The 18,992-nt window shown below is 15.5% G+C and overlaps 5 protein-coding genes and 1 non-coding gene across 6 annotated transcripts, besides 31 other annotated features; 3 read left to right on the forward strand and 3 right to left on the reverse strand. All coding sequences in view use genetic code 6, as the record gives it.

Annotated features, from left to right (window-relative positions):
• Positions 1–97: a microsatellite.
• Positions 10–93: a microsatellite.
• Positions 14–101: a microsatellite.
• Positions 47–109: a microsatellite.
• A 1,122-nt stretch (positions 110–1,231) lies between these two features.
• Positions 1,232–1,271: a microsatellite.
• Positions 1,235–1,268: a microsatellite.
• Positions 1,272–2,659: 1,388 nt separating the features above from the next.
• Positions 2,660–2,712: a microsatellite.
• Positions 2,660–2,715: a microsatellite.
• Positions 2,676–2,712: a microsatellite.
• A 44-nt stretch (positions 2,716–2,759) lies between the features above and the next one.
• Positions 2,760–3,845, forward strand: IMG5_159270 (leucine rich repeat protein; the record flags this gene model as incomplete). Its single annotated transcript, XM_004030469.1, has 1 exon — positions 2,760–3,845. The coding sequence occupies one exon, from the start codon at positions 2,760–2,762 to the stop codon at positions 3,843–3,845; it is 1,086 nt and encodes a 361-aa protein (XP_004030517.1).
• Positions 3,729–3,806: a microsatellite.
• Positions 3,797–3,843: a microsatellite.
• A 794-nt stretch (positions 3,846–4,639) lies between the features above and the next one.
• Positions 4,640–5,632, forward strand: IMG5_159280 (hypothetical protein; the record flags this gene model as incomplete). Its single annotated transcript, XM_004030470.1, has 1 exon — positions 4,640–5,632. The coding sequence occupies one exon, from the start codon at positions 4,640–4,642 to the stop codon at positions 5,630–5,632; it is 993 nt and encodes a 330-aa protein (XP_004030518.1).
• A 12-nt stretch (positions 5,633–5,644) lies between these two features.
• Positions 5,645–5,671: a microsatellite.
• A 295-nt stretch (positions 5,672–5,966) lies between these two features.
• Positions 5,967–6,019: a microsatellite.
• A 1,555-nt stretch (positions 6,020–7,574) lies between these two features.
• Positions 7,575–7,645: a microsatellite.
• An 8-nt stretch (positions 7,646–7,653) lies between these two features.
• Positions 7,654–7,704: a microsatellite.
• Positions 7,656–7,710: a microsatellite.
• Positions 7,662–7,754: a microsatellite.
• Positions 7,706–7,753: a microsatellite.
• Positions 7,706–7,760: a microsatellite.
• A 220-nt stretch (positions 7,761–7,980) lies between these two features.
• Positions 7,981–8,044: a microsatellite.
• A 770-nt stretch (positions 8,045–8,814) lies between these two features.
• IMG5_159290 (hypothetical protein) lies at positions 8,815–9,268 on the forward strand (the record flags this gene model as incomplete). Its single annotated transcript, XM_004030471.1, has 2 exons — positions 8,815–8,942; positions 9,008–9,268. The coding sequence occupies exons 1-2, from the start codon at positions 8,841–8,843 to the stop codon at positions 9,266–9,268; spliced, it is 363 nt and encodes a 120-aa protein (XP_004030519.1). The 5' UTR covers positions 8,815–8,840.
• Positions 9,269–9,389: 121 nt separating this feature from the next.
• Positions 9,390–9,424: a microsatellite.
• A 175-nt stretch (positions 9,425–9,599) lies between these two features.
• Positions 9,600–9,644: a microsatellite.
• Positions 9,645–9,692: 48 nt separating this feature from the next.
• Positions 9,693–9,726: a microsatellite.
• Positions 9,727–10,475: 749 nt separating this feature from the next.
• Positions 10,476–10,540: a microsatellite.
• Positions 10,541–11,531: 991 nt separating this feature from the next.
• Positions 11,532–11,612, reverse strand: IMG5_159300. The gene has a single exon. It is a non-coding gene; the product is annotated as a tRNA-Leu (tRNA).
• A 237-nt stretch (positions 11,613–11,849) lies between these two features.
• On the reverse strand, positions 11,850–12,614 carry IMG5_159310 (hypothetical protein; the record flags this gene model as incomplete). The annotated part of the gene is made up of 3 exons (XM_004030472.1): positions 11,850–12,259; positions 12,326–12,422; positions 12,486–12,614. 3 exons carry the CDS (start codon positions 12,612–12,614, stop codon positions 11,850–11,852), a joined length of 636 nt encoding a protein of 211 aa, XP_004030520.1.
• Positions 12,615–12,660: 46 nt separating this feature from the next.
• On the reverse strand, positions 12,661–16,842 carry IMG5_159320 (hypothetical protein; the record flags this gene model as incomplete). Its single annotated transcript, XM_004030473.1, has 11 exons — positions 12,661–12,845; positions 12,892–13,047; positions 13,094–13,339; positions 13,392–13,865; positions 13,955–14,422; positions 15,390–15,498; positions 15,730–15,892; positions 15,968–16,069; positions 16,404–16,485; positions 16,620–16,762; positions 16,817–16,842. Coding segments are annotated over 11 exons (2,153 nt in total), but the record flags the coding sequence as incomplete, so codon positions are not given.
• Positions 14,717–14,762: a microsatellite.
• Positions 14,928–14,966: a microsatellite.
• Positions 16,360–16,398: a microsatellite.
• Positions 16,843–17,411: 569 nt separating the features above from the next.
• Positions 17,412–17,485: a microsatellite.
• Positions 17,437–17,485: a microsatellite.
• Positions 17,443–17,497: a microsatellite.
• Positions 17,498–18,224: 727 nt separating this feature from the next.
• Positions 18,225–18,262: a microsatellite.
• The last annotated feature ends 730 nt before the right edge of the window (positions 18,263–18,992 follow it).

The raw sequence follows: 18,992 nt of genomic DNA on the forward strand, positions 1-18,992 counted from the left end.
TTATTATTCTTATTATTATTAATATTAATATTATTAAGTTTACTATTATTAAGGTTATTATTATTAAGGTTATTATTATATTTATTATTATTATTATAGTTATGGTTATGAGTTTTATCCGTCTTAAACATAACTTAATTATGTTTTTTACTAAGATTAGCTATCTTCTTTATGTATACCATTAATTTTAATATTTACAATAGTTCCTATTTGTTAAGCTTCTACTTTTTTCTTTTTTTTAAGTTTAGGTTCTTCATTTTCTTAAGTATTAATGGTTTCTTATTTTATTTCGTCTTTTTTACTCATAAGGAATTCATACCAATCTTAATCTAAGTCTAAATTATTATCAGACTCGTCGAAATGTGTTTCATTCAGTTTGTCAATTTCTTTATTATATTTTTTTTGCTTTATTATTTTTTAATTTAACAAAAATTTTATTACATTGTTGAATAAATTCTTTATCAAGTCCTTTTATGTTAAAAAATACTGAAACACTATTTATTAAATTAAAAAAATAAAATAAATTTATTATTTGAAAATAAATATAAAAAATACAAATTTTTATTTTTTATTTTTTATTTATATATTATATATATATATATTTTTTTACCTTTATATTATTTTGCTTATAGTTTTTTTTCTTGTATTAATTTCTTTTTGTTTTTAATTATAAGCAATTCTAATTTATTCATATATTCAATAAGATTTGAATGAATCTTCAATTGATCTATTTAATTTTATGAAATATAAGCATCTTAAATAAAAAAAAATCGAAAGAAATTATATATCAAATTTAAATAATAATTAATTGATTTATTATCCAACCATTTATATTGGAGAATAGATATTAAAATATATACATATAAATTTTAATACTTTTATTTTCGCCATTAGTAAATTAGATAGCTTAGGATTTCGTGTTTGAGACTTCTTTTAATATATTTTATTTTTTGTTTTAAATTTGTTTTTTTAAAAAAATATAAATATAAATTAATATAAAGTATTTATAACAAGGTTATTTATATTATTTTCGGTTTACAATTTTTTTTATTCTTTTTTGCTTCTTCAATTCATCACTTGGTGTGTTCATTTTCTTTTAATGTTATGTTGATTTGTGTTTTTATTTTAAGTTTTTGTTTTTGTTATGTTGATTTTTAATTTCTTTATTTAACTAAAAAAAATTATTTATCTTATTTTAATATTTTTGATTTCTGCATTGACCTTGTCAATCTTATTTAATTATTTTTTTTAATTATTTATTATTAATTTTATTTTAACTTTTTAAAAAAATTCCCCCTCTTTTGATTTAATAACTTTTTTATTTAGTTTTTTTTTTCTTTTTTATTATTTTTAATAAATAATTAAACAAAAAAAAATGACAAAATAAAAATTATATCATATTTAAGAAAATTAAATATGATAAAAATTAAATATCTTCCAAAAAATTTAATAAAATTCTTATTTAAAACTCAATTAAAACTTAAAAGTACTTAATTTTTGATTTAAATAATATTTATATTAAATTCTATAGAATAAATAATATTTAGAAAAAAAAAAAAAAAAGTACTAAAAATTAAATATTTATTGGTTTCTATTATATTTATAATGGTATTTTTATAATAAGAAAATAATTAATATTAAAAAAAATATATATAAAATAAATGAAATGAAATAAAATTAATATAATAATAGATATTTTAATATATAATTGTAATATTTGATATATTTTTAAAAATTTTCAATTAATGAATATTTTTCAATAATATGAATTTTAATCATAAAATATTCTTTATATTAAATAAATATAAAAAAAAAATATATAATATATTTTTATATAAATAATGCTACTGAATAATGTATTATTTCTATCAAGTTCAAATTATATAATCAAGTTAAACTCTACATATATTATAATGTATGGATTCAATTAAAATAAACTTTTTTTTCTATTGTTAAAACAAAAACTATAATTGAAATATTTTATTTATTTTAAATATATAAATTTAAATTAAATATAAATTTTTAAATATTTTAAGCAATAAAAAATAATCAAGTAATTTTTTTTTAAATATAACAAATATCAAATAATATTACCGAAAAAAAATAATAATAATAAATACATTATATAAAGTCATATACTATTTATATTAAATTATTAGTCAATATAATTAATACAAATAAATTATTAATAATTTTATTGGGAATAAAATAATTTAAATTGGTTTCAAAAATTATTTTAATATTATATTATATAATTATTTTTTATTTTTATCTTTAATCAATATTATAATTAATATCATTTATAAAATAATATTCTTATTAATTAGAAAATATCATATTTTATTTATTTTAAATAATTTTTTTTATTTCAATTAAAATTGTTAAAACTTCTTTTGTATTCAAAAAAAATATAAAATTAATTATTTGTTAAATCATATTAAGTAAAATAAGTATTTTTTTTTATTTAACTATATTTATCTATTTAAGTTTAATATTAATTGTTAACTATTTTATTAAATAAAATAAAAGAATTTTTTTTTACTTAAAATACTTAAAGTAGAAATATTTTAGATTTTAGTTAAAATATAAATAAATAAAGAAAATGCTTTATTTTAATTGATAAATATCCTTTACTTCATTTTTTAATTGTTTTATATCTTAAAAAAAAAAAATATAAAAAAAATAATAATAAAAAAAATAATAATAAAAAAATAACAGTTTTTATTTATAAAAATATTATTAATAAAATAAAAAATAAAATGTCCGAATAAAACATTGAAAATGAAGATGGAGAATAACAATAAAAAATAGAAGAAGAACCTGAAATAGAATAAGATGATATATATCCACCAATAGAAGTACAAATAAACTAAACTCATAGTATACTAAAGCAAGGATTAGAAAAAATAGGAAAGATATCAAATGGTAAAAATCATTCATATACAAATTTAATATGCGAACGCAAGAATATCCGAGATTTATTCGAATTATTAACATAATATGAAAATTTAAGATTTATAAATTTTTCTAATAATCTAATAACAGACATTCATACTATAACAAAAATCAAATATTTAACTCATTTAAACTTAAGCAATAACCAAATAGATTCCTTAAGTGTATTTAACATTCCCAATACATTAAATTTCCTCTAAGAACTAAATCTTAGTGGAAACAAATTAACCCAATTAACTCCTTTTAAATTGCGAAGTTTATAAAAGTTAAATTTGAATAAAAATGAAATAACTACCTGTTAAGAATTCAGAGGGCATCATACATTAGCGATTTTAGAAATGAGAAAAAACAAACTTTCTGATTTGAAAGGAATCGAGAATTCTCCAAATTTATAATGCTTATATGTAGCAGAAAATAATATTACTAATATTAATGATTTAGGTAAATTACCTCATTTGAAAATTCTTCATTTGAGAAAAAATCCATTAAAATCTTTAGAAATTTTAGAAAATTAACATGTACCAGTATTTCCTTTGTTAAATTATATCAATTTTAGAGAATGTAAATTCGAAGACCTTTCTTAAATGAAATTTCTTTAAGCTTTTCCTGTTTTAGCTTAAGTTAATGTTTTGGCAACTGAAATGACTGAAAACGGGGGTTATAATATTAAAGAAGAACTCATTATGCTTATGAACTAATTAAAAAGAATCAACAAGGAACCTGTTGAAGAAGATGAAGTAGTAGCTGCTAGAGATAAGTTAAAAGAAAGAATTGAAGAATAAGAAAGATAAAGATAGGAAGAAGAGGAAAGAAAAAAATAAGAAGAAGAAGAAAGAAGATTATAAGAAGAATAGTAATAATAATAATAAAACGAATAATAATAAGAATGAACTAAATTTATATATATATATATTAGTATAAAAATTATAATTTTTTATAAATATAAATAATATATAAAACATTAATAAAATATATTACAAAAATTTATAATTACTTATATATTATATACTATTATAATAAAATTAAATAAATGATAAAAATCGTAATGTTCTATTAATATACTTGATAAAATCACAATTAAATTTCCTAATTCAATTAAAAAGGTATGGTAAAATATACTAACTGCTACAAAAATACGTCAAAATTATAATTTAGGAAGAGTATTCATATTTTTCGATCATATAATTTAGTTATACAAAAATATATGTTAGAGCATCCGATTTGAATTAAAAATTAATAAGCATAGCGCTTAAGCTAATTTACAAAGCTTGTTTCCTGAAGGAACAAGCTTAAATATGAAAACAATTCTTAATAAATAACTTTTATTAGGGAAATTATTTTGAATAAGACAATTAATATTATGTATAATTGAGTTTTTTGTTCTTAATAAAATATTTATATTAACATAAATAACTTAGATATATATATATATATACATATTTTATCTACTTTATATAATAGAACAAAAATTTACTTTTTAAAAAAATTTAAAATAAATATATTTCTGAAATCATATATATTATTTTAGAATCATTTTTTTTTAAAAAAATAAAAATAAAATAAAAAAATATAAAAATTTAATTTTTTCATTTTAATAAATAAAGTCAAAAAAAAAAATATTTATTTTATTATTTCTTGTATAAATTAAAAACAGCTCCAAAAAATAAAAATAATAATTAAAAAAATGCAACAATAAACCAACAATAATACCCAAATTTAAACACAAATTCAACAAGACACAAATAATTTAGAAGGCCGAATATTTTGCGAATAATACAAATTAATACAAAAATTAGGAAACGGAGCATTCGGAGTAATATATAAAACAATTGACTTGCAATCAAACAAAGAATATGCTTGCAAAATTGAAAGATCAGATACCCGTCACCCTTAAATAATATATGAAGGAAAATTAATAAATTATTTACATAATAATAGTCGAGATAACAAACCTGTTTAAGGAATTCCACAATGTTATTATTTTGGATAATCAGAAAATTATAATTTAATGATAATTGATTTATTAGGACTATCATTAGAGTCTTTATTTGTTTAAAATAAAAAGGTTTTTTCTTTAAAAACGATACTAATGTTAGCCGATTAAATGTTGCATAGAATTGAATTTTTACATTCTAGAAATTTCCTTCATAGAGATATAAAACCTGATAATTTTCTTATTGGAGCAGGAGATAGTAAAGAAATCGTTTTTATGATAGATTATGGTTTAGCAAAAAGATATTAAAAAAATAATTAGCATATTCCTTATAAAGATGGCAAAAATTTAACCGGGACAGCTAGATATGCATCTATTAATACACATGTAGGAATTGAATAGTCTAGAAGGGATGATTTAGAAAGTTTGGCTTATTTATTTATATATTTTTTAAAAGGACAACTTCCTTGGTAAAATATTAGAGCTAAAGATAAGAAAGAAAAATATGAATAAATAAAAGTAAAAAAATTGGGAATTTCATCAGAAGAATTATGTAAAGGATGTCCTGATTAATTTCTTACTTATCTAAATTATACAAAAAACCTCAAATTTGAAGAAAAACCTAATTATACGAGTTGTAGGTAACTTTTTAAAAATTTTATGGCTTAATAAAAATATTCGCATGATTATAATTGGGATTGGTATTCTTAATAGAAAAATGATAAAGAAGTTTTTTATTTATGAAAAAATAAATAATTTTTTTTTTTTTTTTTTTTTTTTTTTAGGAAATATTTAATGAATAGACAACTCAATAAAATGTTAATAAGTAGTAAAATAATAAAAAAAATTAAAATAGATGAAACTTATTTTTGTACTATTTATATATATTTACTTTAAAATATAAGATATCAAAATGATAATTTTATATTATATAATACTTTTTTTTTCTTTTTAAACTAAAACATAATTGTTTATTTAATATTTAAAATATGTAAAATTTATTATTTTGATATATCTTCATTATTTTTTAGATTATTATCAATATATTAAAATAAAATATTTAGTTACCATAAAATTCAAAAAAAATTAAATATAAAAGTATTATATAAAAAAAATGTAAATAATAAAAAACTATTTAAATAAATTAAAAAATGTATAAATAAAACTAACTAAGATGATTAATTAACAATATATTTTACTAATTCAAATATTCATAATCCAGAATATTTATGTAATAATTATTTTGCCACGTCTTTGAGTTATTTAAATTTTTCTCTATCAATTATTATAAATCTTCAATAACTCTTGAAAATTCTTTAATGTATTTATAAACTGTTTCCATATATGATTTTAGATTATAATTAAAATTATGACATCTTTTGCTTTGATTTAACTCTTTATATTTATATATAATTTTCGGATTTAAAAATATAAGAACCTATATTTATTTTCTGCTAAATTATTACAAATAATTTTGTTTTTTAATAATTTGACTATTGATAAAATTATTTTATACGGCAAAGAAAAAATGATAATTAACTTTTAAAATTTAAAAAAATAAATAATTTTAAAATAGATTTATTTAAATATAAGCTAATTATTTTTTTCAAATAATAATAATAATTAATTACATAAAAAAAAATATCAAGAAAATTATCAAATTAATTTATTTTAAGAAAGCCAAAAAATTAAATATTAAGGACTTCGAAATAAAATAAAAAAAAAAATCTAAATTTTTTTTATAATTTATTTATTATTATAAAGTTTAAACTTTATTACATTACTTAATTAATTAACTTAAGTTTATATTGAAAATCATATATACATTTTAAATTTTTATTTTATTTTCTAATAGTCTATTTTATTTATTTTATTAAACATATACCCTATAATACCAATCAAAGTTTTTTTTTTTCGTAATTAAGGGGAATTACATTAAATTTTCAGGCCTAATAGTAATATGAATATAAAAAATTCCACAATAATAGATAGTATAAGTATAATTTATTAACCCATATACTTATTTAATATATAAATAGTGATTCATTTTTTATTGGAATATCAAATTTTACATAATTAATATTTTTTCTGAAATTTCTTGATTTAGATATATTATGTTAGGGCTCATTTAAATTTTTTTATACATTTATATTTAAGCTTTTATACAAAAAAAAAATATATTTATTTAAATTAGATTAAATATTTATTTTTGAGTTTTCATAAAATATGGTTTTAGTTTTCATAAAACATGATAAATCAAAAGCAGTTTAATAAAATTTATTTTATTTATAATCTTATATATTTTATTTTATTATTGTTCATTTATTATCATTGAACAATAAAAATTCCAAAATAATAAATCTAATTTCAATTATAATTTTAACTTGTTTCATAATATATTGATTGCAGTAGTTTATCATCTATTTTTAAGTTATAAGGAATAAATATAATTAGCCAAGTTAAACAACATGATAAAATACTATAACTTTAGCTAATGGTTTGTAAAGATTAAATGCATAAAAACCTTTGGCCGAAGAAGCTAAATTAAATGCTTAATATTTAATTAAGTAAGATAAAACTGATAAAGTTAGAATGTAGACTGTTTCTTTAAATACTAAAGGTTATAAAGATATAATGATCAAAGTTAATAATTGTAAAAAATTTTTTTAAAAAAATTGAATAAATTAAAAAACAAAAAAGAAATGAAAGAAAACGAAAAAACAAAAAGAAACGAAAGAAAGAAGAAATAAATAAAAATGTAAATAATAAAAAGGAAAAAAAGTATAAAAAGTAAAAAAGTAAAAAAAGGTAAAAAATGAAAATTAAGAAAGAAAAGAAAATAAAGAAAATAAGAAAATAAGAAAAATAAAGATAAGGATGTCAAAAAGGTAAAGAATGATAAAATAATTTATTATTAGTATAAAGTTTATTGAAAAAATATATTTTTTAAAAATATATTAGTCATTTTAATAATTAATTATATCATTTGCTTTTTTATATTTTCAAAATTTACATAATAAATATAATTAAAAATTAAAAATATATATATATATTGTAATAAAATTATTTATTAAAATATTATATTAATAAATATATAAATAAAATATTTTATTTTAATTTTAAATATAATAACATTTTTTTTATTATTTTAAATATTTTTTTTAATAAAAAATTGCCCTTAACTATTTTTATTTTTTGTATCTTAAATTTATAATCCTCAAATTTTAACATAAATTCTAATTTAATAATATAATGCCTATTCTATTAAAATAAAAAATTAATGTAATACATATAAAATTAAAATTTTTATGGGATAATATACTTATTTATTTATTTATATATATAATATATCTAAATATAAATAATTTTTAGACTTAATTTTAAATTCATTTTTAATATTAGGTATAACTTTGAATACAATGTATATATTAATTAACTTTTATTATGGAGGTTTGTATATAGCTATATATCATTATGTAATAATAAAATATATTGACTTAATATAACATAAAATATTAATTTTATTTTTATATAAAATTAAAAAAAATTTGATGTTTTTTAGTTTTTAATTTTAATATTTTTTAAATAAATAATTAGGTCATACCATATTTTATTAGTATGATTAAATAACTCATTTTAATAATCTATTATCTATAATAACCTAAAATAAATAAAAAAAACTTATTAAAAATCAAATAAATTAATATATAAATTTACTTATATTTTTTTTAAATAAATAAATAAATAATAAAAAAATATCAAAAATAAAAATGGGAAACTTAATCGATAAGTTAAAAAATTTTTTTTCAACTTCAAAAATGGAAATAGTTATGATTGGTATTGAGAATAGTGGAAAAACAACAATTTTAAATTAGCTTTCAATGGGAAATCCATAGATAACAGCCCCAACAATTGGTTTAAATGTAAAACAATTTAAAAAGGAGGAATAAAAATGAAAATGTGGGATATAGGTGGATAAGTATAATATAGAAGTGAATGGGGGTTATATACAAGAGATGCTGATGCAATTTTATTTGTAATTGACACATCTAACGTATAAAAAAATATATAATTATATTTTATTATTATTTTTAATTATAACTATTTTTGGTAAAAAAGCGAGATACATAAGCTATTTCAAAAAGAGAACTACATACATTATTGGAAGATAAAGAATTATAAAATATACCTATTTTAATTGTTGGAAATAAAATAGATTTAAAAGGTCATTTAAGTGAAAAAGAAATTATTGAAGGTATGAATTTAGATTATGTTACAACTAATCCATGGATTGTGGTTATGGTAAGTGCACTTAAAGGTGATAATATTAGCCTTATTATTGATTGGTTAATAAAATAAAATAATAAAAAAAAAAATTGAATAAATTTAAAAAGGTAAATTAATAAAAAAATTATAAAGTAAAATTTTGTGTTTAAAATTAGTATAAAGAATTTACTTAAATAAAAAAAATGAATATTATTTTTATTATTTTAAAACATATATAATTTAATTTTATTAATAATATAAATTTATTAAATAAACTTAAGAGTATTAAATCTGTATAAATTTCTTTTTAAAAAATAATTTATTTAATAAATAATATTAACTACACTGATATTTTTAAAATAATATTAATATTTTTGTTGCTAATTAAGCATAATAAATGTAATAAAAAATATTAAATTTAAAATATAAATATATAATTGATAAATTATTTTAATAAATAATAAAATTTTATATTAAAATTAAATAAAATAGAATTAAATTTTTAGTAAATACAAATAAATCAAATAAATTGTATAATAAAATTATGTAAAAAAAAAATTAAGTGAAAAAAACCAAATAAATTATAATTTAAACTAATCGTTTATTTAAATTTTATTTTGTTAATAATAATTTAAAAAATAAAAATATTAAATTATGAGATAAACAATATATTTATATTTTATAATTATAAAATGTTTATTGCAATATAAAATTTAAATATTTATATGATAAATAAATAATATTATAATTATATGTAGAATAATTTATTTAATTTTTTTTAAATTAAAAAAAAATTATTATTTTTATAAGTAAAATTCAAAATATTCTTAGTATTTAATTATTTTTAGTTTATTAATTTTTAAAATTTTAAAACTTAAATAAATTAACTTAAAAATAAGATAATAATATAATAAAAAATATATGAAAAAGGATTACAATATTAAAAAATAAATTTATTATTATAATTAATTTTTTCAATAATTTAATAAAAAAAAATTATTTAATAAATATTATCAAAGGATGTTTTGATTACATATTTAAAAATAATAAAAAATTAAAAAAAATAATGAAAAGAATACATATAAATAATTAAAATAAGTATATAAAAATCATATATAATAGTTATAATAAATGTATATAAATATTTAAATATATAATTAGTTAAAATTATATATTTATTGAAATAAAATAATTAAAAATGGATAATTAAATGAAATAAAACATAAAAATATAAAAATTATATTATATATTTAATAGTAAAAATAAATAAATAAATTAATAATTACTTAAATATAAAAAATTAAAATAAAAATATATAAAAATTTATTTTATATATATATTTATATATATAAAAAATATTTATATTTTATATTTATATTTATATTTTGTATAGGTAATAAATAAATGAAATATATTAAAAATAATATAATAAATAAATCAAATTAACTAACTATAAGTATTAATAGCAAAAAACATTTATGTATTTTATTATTAAATTGTAATTAAAGTCTTAATAACATAAGATTATATTATTAAATTAATTCAAAAATTAAAATTATATACTAATATAAACATGAATTACCAATTATTATTAATAAATTATAGTCGAATTAACTTTACATGATCATTAATTAAATTAATCTATAATAAAGCAAAGAAAATATAAATAGATAAAAGATATAATAAATTTATACTAATTTAGATTGATGGATAGATTATAGACAGAAGGATATATAAGGAAGAATTCTACTTATATATAATATTAAACAATATATCTTAGTTATCTAAGGATCTTTTTTATATACATACAAAAAAATCTTATTCATTTTACTATAATTATATAAAATTAACAAAAAAAAGTTTAAAAATAAATTTCGATATTTATAATAGTATTCTTAAACCTTAAATAAATATTTATATTTTCTTAAAAATAATGAGAGAATACATTATTCTAAAAAAAGAGAGATTTGAAACTACTTTATATAGCCGTATATAAATTTTTTACATACGGTTAATCCCTAATATTTGATATATAATATTGTTTTATTTTACTAAATGTATAATATTTTAATATTTTTTTAGGTTAATAATTTAAAAAAAAAAATTCTTCACAATATATATTTAAAATTATTCTATTAATTTAATAAAAAAAGTTAAATGATAATTGTAATTTATAGATTTTGTTATTTATTCATATCTTTTTAAAAAAAAATATTAATCTAAAAAGAGAGATATCATATTTTATAACATTTTATTCTTCTAAATATTAAAAAAATAACTTTATTCAAATTAAATTTACTAAACAAAAAATAAAAACTAAATAAAAATTTCATTTTTATTATAAACAATATAAAATTTAAATAAAAAAGTAAAAATATGCGTAAGGCAGGGTTCGAACCTGCGCGTGTTGCCACATGCGGACCTGAACCGCACGCCTTAACCACTCGGCCACTTACGCTTTTATTATAATTATTTAGAATTAAAAATAATAATATAATAGATGTTTATTTTTTAAAATGAAACAAAAATATTTATAAATTTTATATAAGTAGATATTTTTTTAGAAAAAATTCATATTTCCAAAATATTTATATTATCTTAAATATAAAAATATTATATTAAGTAAGAAATAAATTTGTTTTATATTTTAAATGTATATATTCAATTTTTATTTTACTTTCTTTTTAATTCTTAATCATGTTGGCTATTTTTTTACAAAAAAAAAAAAAAAAAAAAAAACTAATTAAATAATATAATAAATTTTATTTGTTTACTCTGATAATTTTTATATTCTTGCTTATGCTTTTGCTCTTTCCATTCCAAAAATTTTCTCCAATCTTCTTTATTCTGAAGGATCTTCAACCCTTTCCATCATTTCTTCCCTTTCTTATTCCGCATTTTATTCTTCTTCTAATAATTATAGCATTTCTTGATTTTATCTAATTTTAATATCTTCAATTTATTTATTTAAATCATTTGTTTATTTATTAGAAGAATTATCTTATTAATTTGGTCCTTATTTTTTATAACTACCATTATTGTTTTTCTGAGTATTTTTTGATTAAGGCCTGTCTTTAGAAATTTCATTAATTGAGTTATTTTTTTCTATTTTAAAAAAGTAATATAATTTTTGTATTAAATAAATAAAAATAAAATAAAATAAGTATATACCATTTTTATTACTATAAGTTGATTTTTTTTATACTGAATCATTATTTTAATATTATGATTCATTTTTAAATTAACTTATTACTTATTTAGGGTCTATCTTTTTTTATATTTAAAAAAAAAGAAAAAGAAAAATGATATTTATTTATTATTTTTAAAATACTTTTCCCAAACGAACTTTTTCCATTTTCTCACTTAAAACTCTTTTTTATTCCTCTATTTATTTTCTCATTAAAGCTCTTTATTCTAATAGTTATTATTTTTCTATCATTATATATTCTGCATGACTCATTTTTTCTTTTATTTATTAATTTAATTATTATCTTTGATATTCTTGCATTCTTTGAATTCTTTATACATTTTCTTGCCTATCAGCTCTTTTTATACTTTCAATATTTGTTTTATCTATTAATTAAGCTTATTTTATATATTAAACTTTTTAAACATTTTATTCTTTTTCTCTATATTTTTCTTCTAATTATTCTACTTTTTCTTTCATTAACTTTTCATTATTACTTTTTACCTATTAAAATAATTATTTATATATGCATGTTTATATATATTAAAACTTATTATCGTTAAAGTTCCTTTTCATGTTCTAATTAAATTTATTTTTATCTTTCGATTTCTTATTCCTATTCTAATTATATTTTTCTTTATTCTGCCTCTGTCATTTTTCTTAAATATTCATTTCTTCTTTCTTCTTCTTTTAATGTAGCATTTTCCTTATTTATTTTAAATTTAAAAAATCATTTTAATATAATTTATTACTAAAATTTATTTTAATTAAATAGCGTTTTATTCTTATCTTTTTTTCGCTTATTCAAATTATTATTATCTTTCTATTTCTTAAATATGTCTTTTTTCTTCATTTTATTTTTATTTTAATTCATAGTTTTCTCTTATTTTATACAATTCTTATTCGTTCTTTTATTTTGCTGCTTTTAATTTTTCTAATTGTTATAATCTTTTTGCTTCTGCTTATATTGCTTATTATTTTGTTTTTTCTTATAAAGACTTTTCATTTTTTTTTTTAAATAATAATTTATAAAAAAAAAAAAAAAAAAACCATTAATCTTATTTATTCCTTTTATTCCATTAACATACGTTTTTCTTCCGCTATTTAATATTATTATTATAGTTTTTCTTCTATTTATTGCTAAAATTCTAATTATTTCTATTTTCTTTCTTCTTCTCTTTAAATATATTCTCGCTCTCTTTCTTTTCTTCTTTCTTCTTCTTATTGGGCTTTTATTTATTCTTTTTGATACATTAATAATTGCCTTTATTTTTATTCTTATTCCAATTTCTCTTGTTTCTACCTTTATTCTATTTCCATTTGTCTCTTTAATTCTTCTTGCTATATTTTGTTTTTTTATATTAAACAAAAATTAATGAATTTATTTACTTCTTTTCTTTTTATCATTAATTCATGTTCCCTTTCTAATTCTTTATTTCTTTCCAATTATTATTTTTACTCATTTTATTATCTAATTTATTACATTTTTACTTCATGATCAAGCATTTATTCTATTTCTTTTTACTTTTTATAAACTTAGTTTATTTATAAAAATGGAAATATATATATAATTATTAAATTCAATGAAAATCATAAAATAATGATTTTTTTACTTATCGAAGTTTTATTTTTTCAAGTTATCTTTTTTCTCTCTCAATAACTGAAGAATTGCTTGCTCCTATTGAACTTTAATATTTATTTCCTATTTTACTTTAACTATGTTTGTTATACTAAATATAATTTAATAAATTTGTATGATTAAATAATTTTCTTACTCGTATTTAACCTTAATCATCATATTCCCATAAGCCCATTTTTTCTTCTTCTATTATTTATGCTCTTTCTTCTAATAAAATGCGTATTTTTTCTTTTCTACGTTCTTCGCAATGATTTTATTTTAGTTCTAAAGATTTTTTGTCCAAGCTTTTATCTTTGTATAATTATTTTATTTCCTACTATGTTTTTACTATTAGTTCTTAAGGCCTTATTCCTTATCTTTTACAAGCTTCTAAAGATCTAGGACTATTTAAAATTGGCTATTTGTGAGAATTTTCGTTAAAATTTTCTAATGAAAGAAGATTCTATTTTTTTTTATTATTGAAGTTTTATTTTAAAAATTTTGAGTTTTTTACAGACATTATTAGAATTATTTTGGATTTTATATTTGTTTTTTTTTTTTTTTTGTTAATAATATTTATTATATTTTCTTTCTTTCTAAATAAAAATATTGTAAATTTTTATCATGTCTTTTTTAATATTTATAGATGTATAATATATTAAAAATAATAAAACTGTATTTATTTTTATAAAAAAATTTAAAAAGCATATAAAATAAAAATAATTTTATAAAAAAAATAAAAAATAAATTGTAAATTAAAAAATATTATTGAATTATAACAAAAAAATACATATTAAATATAATATAATAAAGTTTTATTTCAAAAAAAATTAGAATCATAATAATATATTTTATAATTTTATTTATTTAACCATATTTTTAAAGTATAAAAATATTAAATTTTTCTTAATATTTTTTTTTTTTAATTCACTAAATTTAAATATATTTTAATTCGATTAACTATTTTAAATTATATATTTTTAACTAATTATTATTTTAAATAATTAACGAATTTTTCATTTTTATAAAAGTTATTATTTTTGTTTTCATATAACAGAAAATATGATATTTTCATATAAATATTAATTAAAATTAAATAAAAAAAAGATTTTTAAAAACTTTTAAATAATAACTATATTTATAAATTTTAAATTAAATAAAGAAAAAAATAAAAAATAAAAATCATTTTGAAATTTCATCATTTAAAGCAAAATATTTAGTAATAGCAATATTAACCTACTAATTAATTTATTCTTACATATTTTTTTAAGTAGTTCTTTTATAAATACAAAAAACTATACCCATTAATAAAAAATAGCTATAGTAAAAAGTAAATAAGCTAAAAGACTACTTTTATATTCATCATGAAGACCATAAAAAGGATCTAAAAAAAAAAAAATTAATTTAAAAAAAAAAAAAAAAAAAATTACCATCTTTAAAATTAATCCAATTATCATAAGAGTTTTTACAATACTAAGGTAATGTTATAAAGCTGGAACAAATATATTCATAAATTGATGATTCATTAGTAATGTCTCCCTTTTTATTTATTATTTTCTATATATATATATTATTATTTTTTAAATTTACTCTAAATGATTTATTGTTAACTATTAATATGGATACATATTAACTGAGCTAAAAAGAATTTCCTATTATCTAAGTATTAAATTGTCATTTATTTATTCGTTTAATTCATTATTTGTTTATATAAATGTCAATTTATATTCCTATTCTATATTTTTTATTTATTCAGATGTAAATTCTAACTATTTCATCACTTTTTGTGAACATTCATTAATATCATCAGAATCAATGCAATTGTTACCAAATTAAATGACATAGTCCCACCATTAAGACGATAATTTTTAATATATTATGCATTATCTTAAGACTTCTTATATTGTTTATTTACTTTATATAGCTGATAATTCTTTAATTTTAATAAATAAATGTAAATATATATTTTAAATAATTTATATATTTTTTTTCTTCTTTTGTATAATACCTTTTTAGGCCGAGCAATATCTTCCATTTGATAAACAATTTTCGTAAGGCTTTTAAAAGTTTTCTTTTTAGGAATCTTTATTTGGTTTAACTGCATAATTAACTTATAATTAAATATTATTATTTTATTTTTTTAATTCATTATAATTGTTTTTTAAATTTCTTATAAATAAATGCGAGTATTTATCTAAAGGGCTTATAAAAATAGTTATTTGAGTATTATTCTATAATGGAGGCTTTTTTTAATTATTTCTAATAATAAAAATAAATAAAAATACTTACTTATTCAAAATCTATTCTTAACTAAATTCGCTAATTTTCAAGAAGATATTTCTTTAATGTGTTTCCATGTTTATAATTTATAAATAATGTAGTAATCATTAATTTTTATGCTTTTTTATATATTTATTTTTTTATTTATTAATTTATTTAATTACAATGATCATCCATTAAAATGACTTACTAAATTTTTTCATCTTCTTTATCATCAAAAATTATTGCAAGCTTAGCTCCTGCAAGCTAAGCATAATAACTTTTTTACACAAAAGAACATTTTCCTCTTTTGATTAAATAAATGGGATATATATCATTTTATTAATCTTATTAGTTTAACTTTTTTTTTCTTTTTATGCTGTATTATATTTTTATTTTACACGATGGTTATCCTTTATTAAAGAACATGCCTTGTAATCTTATTCACTTGAATTATTTTCTGTTTCAGGTAAATATAATGTTCCTTATAAAGATTTTCCATATGGGATATGACCATAGTTAGCTAAATTATAATTTATCTCAGCTTTTTTTTTTTTTTTTTTAATTTAAATATGTATGATTTTTTTAAATAAAAAACTTATTTCATCTTATAATTATTGAGGACTTATTATTGTTAGTTTATTTTATATTTAAAAAATTAAAAAAGAAATTATTAAAAAATATAAATAAAATCTCATTTTTATTTTTATTGAAACTTTTTTTTTTATAAAGAGTTTTATTTTTATTTACGCAAAATAAATTAATTATTAATTTTTTTTTATAAAAAAATTAATTATTTAATAAAAGAAAAGAATTTTATATATATAGTTATTAAAGTTTTTTTTATAAAATTAATTATTGAACTAACAAATTTACATAAATATTCATAAATTTTCTAATAATAAATAATATGTCGTTAAATAGGTAAAAATACTTTAAATAACCCTGAATTTTTCACCTCTTTCATTTTAAAAATTAATTTATTTTCTAAAAGATGTTCTGATTAAACATTCAAAAAATTGCAAATGATTAACCTTTTAAAAAAACTGTTTGACCTCCTAAAAGATTAGTAAATATTTGTTAAAATACAAAATTTAGAGATTCCCTTAAAACATAATATTTTAAGACATTTTAAAACAAAATATTTTTAGTCTTTTAATTTTCAAAAAATTAATTTATTTTTTTATATCACTTTTATTTTCAATAACAAAAATATTTTTTTTAATTAAAGAATATAGTTTATTTTTATTAAAAATATCAGTTTATTGATTTTAAAGAACTTTAATTCTTGGCATAATTTCTTGAATTACACATTTTTTAAAGAAAAATTCAGTAAAGAGAAGAGTAAGTACAAAGAAGGCTTTGGAAAATTAATTAACTCAGAGCATGTTTTTTCATATAATATATTGAAATTTTTCTTTATTTAAATTTGATGTACATTTATAAATACAATAATACAGTTTTCAGTCAAAAAAAAAAAAAACCATTTTAAATTTTGTAATAAAAAATCTATAAATTCTAAAATTTTATTTATGTTTAATATTTGAGTAGGACATTCAGGAAAGCCTTTTTATAAATTTGATTTTAATTTAGTTTATTTAAATATATTCATTCTCGTTTAGGTTTTGGTTTATTATTGTTAATTTTCAAGATTATATTGGAGAAAAATCTGTTAATAACTAATTCAATTTTTATATTTAATATTTTATTTAAAAATTTATTATATTAATTACAATAAATTTTATTTATATTGAATTTTTTATAACTATTCATTTTAAATTTATTTTTTATTTTCAAGTAAATTATTTTATAAATTATTACTTTTTTTATTACAACCTTTAATAAAATAAATCTTAAATAATAAAATGATAATAGGCATAGGAGGTATGGGAAATAAAAATTTAGGTCATAAATCTTCAAGGATAGCATAAATATGTAGAATATATAATTATTCTATATTTTTATTTTTTATACTATAAAAAATAAATATTAAAAAGTGGAAACTGAAAAAAATTATATAAAATAAAAAAATTTATAAATTAAATCCTAAAAATTATTAAGACAGCCAAAATTATCATTAAAAAATATTCCTTATCTTATATGGTCTTGTGGAATAATATTTATTTTGGGAGGTATCTTCTTAATATTTAACCTTGCAACATACTATCCTGAAATAAGTATAGCCGGATTTAATGAATAGTTAAAATATATAAAATATACATATTATAATAAGAATAACATAATTTATTTTTTGAATGAAAATAAAAAAATATAAATTATAATTAAAGAGCTTGGTGGTAATATACAATTAGTGTTTTTATTATATTGTTAGGAATATGCTTTTGTTTTTCTAAAAATATAGAAAACTTAGATTTAGATAGACATGTAAAAAATAATTTAATTAGTTTCAATAAATAATAATTATTATTATTTTTATTATTAAATTAAAAAGACTGATTAAATAGTTTTGACGTGCAAATCAATTATTTGTATTAAAAAAGTCTAAGTTAAAAAATTATCGTTAGTTCAAGGCGTTTTTATAATAAAGTAAGGATATAATGGTATTTAAAAAAAAATAAATATTTAATTTAAAATATAAAATAAAAAAAAGCAATCGTTTATTACTAAATTTCTCTTAGTTTTAAAGATTCAATTCGAAATTTAATTATTTTCTAATCAAGTTCATTAAAAAAGACAAGAAAAAGAGTATTTTTTATTTCTATTATTTAATTAATATTTATATATTTTAATATAATATAAGTATAAAAAAATTA

This window comes from Ichthyophthirius multifiliis (assembly GCF_000220395.1).
Source record: "Ichthyophthirius multifiliis unplaced genomic scaffold scaff_1120509251205, whole genome shotgun sequence".
NCBI classification, from domain to species: domain Eukaryota; phylum Ciliophora; class Oligohymenophorea; order Hymenostomatida; genus Ichthyophthirius; species Ichthyophthirius multifiliis.